The sequence below is a fragment of the Nothoprocta perdicaria genome, unplaced genomic scaffold, assembly GCF_003342845.1.
Source record: "Nothoprocta perdicaria isolate Ctin4 unplaced genomic scaffold, notPer1 scaffold_45, whole genome shotgun sequence".
In the NCBI taxonomy this organism is placed as follows: Eukaryota; Metazoa; Chordata; class Aves; order Tinamiformes; family Tinamidae; genus Nothoprocta; species Nothoprocta perdicaria.
The window spans coordinates 746,471-752,990 of NW_020455699.1; the positions used below are offsets into that span (position 1 = coordinate 746,471).

At 45.6% G+C, this 6,520-nt stretch overlaps 2 protein-coding genes across 8 annotated transcripts in view; both read left to right on the top strand.

The window, feature by feature from the left end:
- The first annotated feature begins 503 nt into the window (after nt 1-503).
- Nucleotides 504-3,802, top strand: LOC112953506 (translation initiation factor IF-2-like). The gene is made up of 3 exons (XM_026046581.1): nt 504-549; nt 2,401-2,688; nt 2,958-3,802. The coding sequence occupies exons 1-3, from the start codon at nt 504-506 to the stop codon at nt 3,800-3,802; spliced, it is 1,179 nt and encodes a 392-aa protein (XP_025902366.1).
- A 110-nt stretch (nt 3,803-3,912) lies between these two features.
- The window catches only part of CSNK1G3 (casein kinase 1 gamma 3), a 50,050-nt gene continuing 47,442 nt past the window's right edge, over nt 3,913-6,520 (top strand). For 2 of the 7 annotated variants that reach the window (XM_026046557.1, XM_026046559.1), the window contains exon 1: nt 3,913-3,940. The gene's annotated coding sequence lies outside the window, so the exon portion shown is untranslated. Of the gene's footprint in view, nt 3,941-4,733; nt 4,779-6,520 lie in introns of those variants that run through there. The other 5 variants (XM_026046563.1, XM_026046561.1, XM_026046562.1 and 2 more) reach the window with 5 other exon arrangements.

Sequence of the window (6,520 nt, forward strand, 5' to 3'; positions counted from 1 at the left end):
TATTCCCCAGCTGTACTGAATGTAGCTTTCAATACAGCTGAGCCATGGCCCCAGTGAAGATTTGCATGTCCCCTTTCTTCTTTTTTAACACGTAGATGTGATTTCCAACAGCTTTTAAAAGCTGGAACATTTTTTTATGGTCTGTTAGTTTGGAAGGCATCAGCTAGAGCACGGCATCTGAGAGCAGCCCCAGTTTGTGGGGAGTTAACTTGGGAAAAAACGAGAATAACCAATTGCCAAGAAGGCAGATGAACCAACACTTCCAGTATTACAGAGAGAAAGAAGGGGGATGTTTGTCCAYGGACCAGATGAAGTAAGCAGCTAAAGACTGTTTTTTCTTTTTCACTTTTTTGCTTTCTCACTTGAGTAATGATGTTGTCAACTGCTTAATGTCCTTTGATACATGATGATGATGATGAGTAACAGGGATTCTCCAACTGGGCATGCTTTTCACCACCCCTGTCAGCAGCGGTGGCACCGTATGTGTGTCCCCTACCGCTAGCATGGRCTGCTGCCCCTTTGCCAGGCCACGTTCGTGCACAGGAGAAGGTAAGTAGTCCCACCTCTCACTTACCCACAAGTTAAGCACCCCCATGCAGTTAACACATATTCCAGGGCTCTTCGTTTTTGGAGATAAAAGGCTCCTTGTGGTCTCCCCAAATACTGGAACCTACCAAAATACTTCAGCCCTACTCTGTAAGACACAGGGCTCAGACCAATCAGGTAAGATGCTGTCCTCCATGCACACCATCTGCTGCCAAACTGCATGGATTGTGGACAAATGAAAAATACCCAGTTTGCTCTTTTCATGTTTGTGGGCAGGCGTTTACAGCAGCCAGGAACAGATCCCTCTTTAGTGCCTCTCCACTCAGGGTTGGTGGCTGGCTCATCACTCTAGTTCACTACATTGCAGTGGTTTGCATCACACAGAACAGGAACACTTACCTAGTCTACAAAAAAAGAAAATGCAAGATAAAACTAAAAAGTCAAATGGAATTTAGAGAACCCATAGGAAGGAATTAACTTGTGGCAGTAACTTTTATTACTTCCCATTCAATTATATTAGGTGTTTAGATGTTCTGACGAACRTGAATTCAGGCAGCACTTGAAAGGACAGTGATAGCTGGCTGTAGTTGGAGCAGTCATTCTAAGTGCTTTAACTGGCGTGAGACTCATGAGTGTAAAAAAAAAAAGGCAATATTTGTAAGTTTAAAATAATGGATGGAAGAAGGGGTGATATGGTTATTTCTTCCATTAATATGTGCAAAGAACAAAGTTTTTAACAACTTGGAAGAACGGAGATTTTCAGAGGGAAATCTCATCTCTAAAAAGCCAGGTCATTAAGTTATTTAGGTACCTTTTTTTTCAGGTTCTTAATTTAAAAGCATCTAATCATTAAATATTTTAACATTGCAAGAAATAATATTTTCCTCATAAGACCCCTCCATAAATGAATTTTTAAAGGTCTTTGGAAAAAGCAGTTGAAATTTCAGTGCAAAAGAATGAATATTAAAATGAAAGTTAAAAAATCACAGAGAATTAAGTATCTTGTTCTTGTAAACTTTGTGATAGGGCACTTTTTTAAAAAAATCAAAAGCTTTGAAAAAATGAGAGTCCTGGTATCTGGGAAGCTCTGTTATTTTACGGAGTGCACAGRAATTTTCCAAAGATTCCATGAAGGCAACAATGCTCTGTTTGGGATTAAACACTACAAGTCCTTTTTGCCTCTCTTGGATGTACATTCATGCATGTACATCAGAGTGTCATTATAAAGCCCAGGGTGCAGCATTCCTTTCTTATTTTCTGTACTTGATGTACCCCATGGTATGTCTGTGCTTTTCKTTATGATTAATAGTACAAACACAGTTTACATGTAGCAATTACATACTTTCTTCACCACTGCAACCTAGAATAATTTTTAACCACCCCCAAACAGATACACTTTTACTTTTAACCTGTGAGATGTGGGAGATGATAGTTTTCCCTGTTGCTTTATGTTCTTCACTTAAATGCTAGAATCAAATTAAGGCTAATTAACTGTACTTTTTAAGTTAGAAATCATAACTGGAAAAAGGCCCTCCAACTCTTTCATACAAAAATAAATATCTACAAGCTGTTAAGTTGCAGCAACCTCTGTAGAAGAACTAGGGGAAGACAGGAACAAGTATTTGTGGAACTTGTCCATTTTGTAATAAAATTGATATAAAATTTGAGAAGCGATTCTGCAAAAGAAATTATAAATCACAATCATGCAAGGCTCCCTTATAGGAGTTCAGTTCTTAAGGAGCCTGGAGTATTAACTGGAACTAAATATATGCCCACTGCTCTTTGATGAAACCATCTCTACAAGGTGGAAAGCTCTTTTCCCGCAAAGGGGCTCTGCGCAGTGTGCTCCTGCAGGATGCCAAGGGAAAGCTGGTGAAGGACCAGCGGCAGCAGCGGGCAGGGGCAGTCCCRGGTGCAGGGATCCTCCGCACACAACAGCCCTGGACGAGAGGGGCGCAGGCGTGAGGGGCAGCGAGCAGCAGCGCCGAGCTGCAGGGTCACACGGGCACCTCGGCCAGACGGGCACCACGGGGACAGCAGCAGCGCACAGCTGCTACGGAGGCTTTCGGGAAGCTGGGTCTTTGGAGACGAGCTGGGTGAAGGTCTTGAGGTCTCCRTCTGCTGTGTTCTTCCCAACGCTCTGTTCTGTGAAGAAGCGCTTCTAGAAACTTCTGGAAAGATGCACTGTGTTCCAGACCTCCCTAGAAATGGTCCAGGGCCTCACTCTCTTGCATAAGATCCAGTGCTTACACCTTCCGTATTTTCTCCTCCACATTTATAATGATGAATCAGGCTTTTAATGAACCCTTTTCAAGTTTGTTGTTGTGGTTTGGTAAAAGTTTCCAAGAACAAAAAGTTGAGTCACAGACCAGCGTTATCCCTGCTCCTGAACGCTGCACTCCCCTGAGCAGGTAGCAGGCAAGCGCCTCACAGCTCCACCTTTGCGCGAGCTCTGTCCTACAGCGTTYACAGGGCAGCGCTCGCAGCCACCGAGCAGGAGCGGCGCTTTGCGGCCCGCCGTTCCTGCGCGCTATGGGTTCAYAGGTGCACGGGAACAGCCCGCGGGCTGAGGCAGGCGCGCACAGCGCGGCCAGGGCTCCCGCTCCCGAGGCGCGGCGGCAGCGCCGCCCGGCCTCAGCCGCCCTCAGGCGGCAGCGGCTCTAACCGCCACCCCGCGACCCTAACCGCCACTCCGCGGCCACGCCCTCCCGTCGGGGCTCCCCACCGGAGAGCGCCGCGCTCATTGGCCACGTCCCCCGCCCACCAGCGGGTCCCACCCCCTCACGCGCCCTGCTGTTCACTTTGCGCCCTCCGACTGGCCGGCGGGCCTGTCAATCCGCCGGGCGAAGGGCTCTCGCCCCGCCCCGCGCGGAGCCCCGCCCCCGCGGCCGGCGGGGGGGGCGGGGAAGGGCGGGCGGTGCGCGCTGCCGCCGCCGGGCGGTTTCCGCCGCCGCTTCCCCTGGCGCGCTCCCCGCCGGCCCTTCTCGGCTCGCAGCGCGGGCGGGGACCGGCGGCGGGAGCGGCGCCCGCAGGTCGGGGGGCCGCCGCCGCAGCCGCCGCTCCTCCTGCCGCCCCTCCTGCCGCCCCTCCTGCCGCCCGGCCGCCTGCGGCGGAGTGCGGCGCACTACGGAGCCGGGAGCCCCCGCAGCGGCAGCGGCCGCTCCTGCTGCGCGCAGCCGGCGCGGAACGGCCCCCCTCGGCCGAGGTCAGCGCTCTTTGCCGTCGCCGCGCAGCCCGCCGCGCGCCCGGAGGGTGACCGTTAGCCGAGCCACGGCCGGGCCGCCCGCCCCTGGGGCCGCCAGGTTCGCCGCCCGCTCCGCGCACGCGGGTTGCTGGGCGCTCCGCGCGGGTTTGGCGGGCGGGCCGGCCCTGCCGCCCGTCCTGGCGGCGCTTGGTGAGTGCGCGCCGCGGAGACGGGAGTTCAGAGTTAGTTTGTATCTTCAGCGTCAATCACCCAAGGGATGGGCGGGTAACAAAGCTTATTTTTAAGGGTTTTCCTGCTGGTTCTGCAGGCAAGACCTTAACTGATATTGAAGTTTGCTGTTATGTTTCTAATGTACTTGGTATTAAAGGTATTTTGGAACGTATGCTTACAAACTACATTCAGAATGGTTAGGATTTAAATGACTTGTTTGTTTTTAAGAACGAATGCGCTGTAAGACATAATGTTATATAAGTAGCTTTTTACTGGACTGAATAAAAGCAACTCTTGCAGTTCAGTGGCTTGTTGGTGAAAATTTGAGCTTTATTCACTGCAGGCCCTAATTACACAGCTGAAAAACACAATGTCCTAATATTTGGACTGGAACAAATGAGCGTGCAAGGATCTCCCTTACAGTGACCGTTCCTAAGCATGTTCGTAAATGAAGCATACTTAGATGTATTCAGTTTTACCACCTGTGTTTTAACAGCAATAGCGATAAGGAACTGTAGTGGGAAAGGCACTGTAAATGTGCCCCCTACTTGAATAGTGGCATATCCTAGTGGATGCACTTTGTCCTGACTCAGGTTGGGATGTTACCAGATGAGCAGTGCAGTAGTTTTTCAGGGAGAAAATGTAAACTATTTCAGCTAACTAAATTTTGAGAGGTATGTTCTTTAGACCTGGCATCTTTCTTTTCTGTTAGCTTCTTTTGAACAGAGAAGTTTCATGAAGTCGAATAGTGCTTACACAAGAGATGGACTGTGTGGTATTGTGCTGGTCTGAAATACACAAGTAGCCTGGCAAACAGGTAGGCAAGTTCTTCAGTGGAGAGTCACTTTTAGCTGATGAAACAGCTCTCCTGTCCTCACTCTGCACTTTCCAATCAAGTGGGTGTATTTGCTAGTGAAATGTAAATGCATTCAAAATTCAGAATACTAATTCTGATACTGCAATACTTTGCTTTATTCTGTAGCTTTTTTGCATGATCAGACCCAAGATATGCAAGGGCAGTTGGGAGTTTCAGCCTAGTTCGCTTTAATACGCTTTCTCCAATTCTTCTTTCCTGTAGAAAAGAATTTAACTGTAGAGAGAGATTCTGCTACCTATATTATTTGTGTAGTTAACAAGACTGATTTGACTTACAGTAATATTTCACTGTTTAAAAGTCCCCTAACTTTTAAGGATATTTAGTCTTGTTGATGTGGTGTGTCAAAACTTAAGTGTCCAAACTGCATCTGCTAAACACTTGCTAGTAAAATAGGAGGTATTGTTTATGTTTCCATAATGACTATGTTAAGTTGTTTAATGGTTAGAAGTGTCAGAGTTGTGCACATTTGTGAGAATTTTTTTTTTTGATTTTTTTTTTTTTTTGGTTTTGAAAAACTGAACAGTTGTTGAATTGTGCTTTAATAAGAAAAATATTAGAAAGGCTCATGCTTAGGATCCTGGTGCTCATGTAATTTCAACGCAGCTTAGAGCATGTTGTTTTTAAACAGCAGTGTGATTGGATGGCCTTAACTTGGACACAAAGCATGGAGGTTGTTTAGTTACTCCTTGGGARTATATCTAACCATTATGTTCTTTGCTTTTTGTGCCTTTAGCATTCTTTTCAAAGATTTTAAGGCTTATATATTGAAAAGTGGAAAACTATTGTTTAGCCAATTGTCACTTAATTCGTGGATACCTTAATTTGGAGATTTTCTGACAGTGGGAGTTTCAGTGCTGGTGCACTGAACTAATGCAGGTGAAATAAATTGTGCTGATAAGGACACTGATCTCCCTTCTGAGTAGCCCCCTGGTCATTTTTCCCTGAGTTTAYGAATTTGCAGGTCACAGCTGAAACAATTTGGTAAAGGAAAAGGTGTGTATTTAAGCTAAATGGTTGTATAAGTAGAAGYAAAGTGGTAAGAAGGTTGTCAAAAGCTAGGCTGATTATTACAGTTGGAGCTAGTCATAGAAACATCAATCCCTCTCTGCGACCTTAGATAAGCTACTTATTRTAGTCTGCTAAATAAGTCTGCTCTTCTGCAGACTTCTGCATAGTGACAATATCAGTCTGTAGGATAGTTTTGGATTTTGACACTTCAGTTTTGAAGTAAGTTCTTTTTAGTAAGTAGTAAAATACTGAATTCCATACTCAAAAAAATCAGATGAACATCTTTTGGTCATGTTTATGCATCTGTTCTATTTAGATCTAGTGTGCAGTAGAGGATGTATTCATTACCCTAAATGACTGAGTAGGCAGCTTCTTTCCAAGAAAAGGTTTATGTGTAAACATATGTAACAGTTTTAGTAAATAAAGTATGTTTACCAGTGCATTCCCCTAGGATCTTGATTGGACTGTRTTTTTCTTTCTGTATTTAAACTGCAATAAAGAGCTTTCATTTGAATATGTTTCACTAGTTATTCCTCATCTGATGCTTCCACTTTCTGGTTTTTCTTATTTGCTGTTTTTAAAGGATATTTTGAAGGATTTGAAGGAAAGTTTTTTTTTTTAATATAGGCAATATCTGTTTTGGCTATTCAAAGAGAATCTTTTTTTTTTTTTTT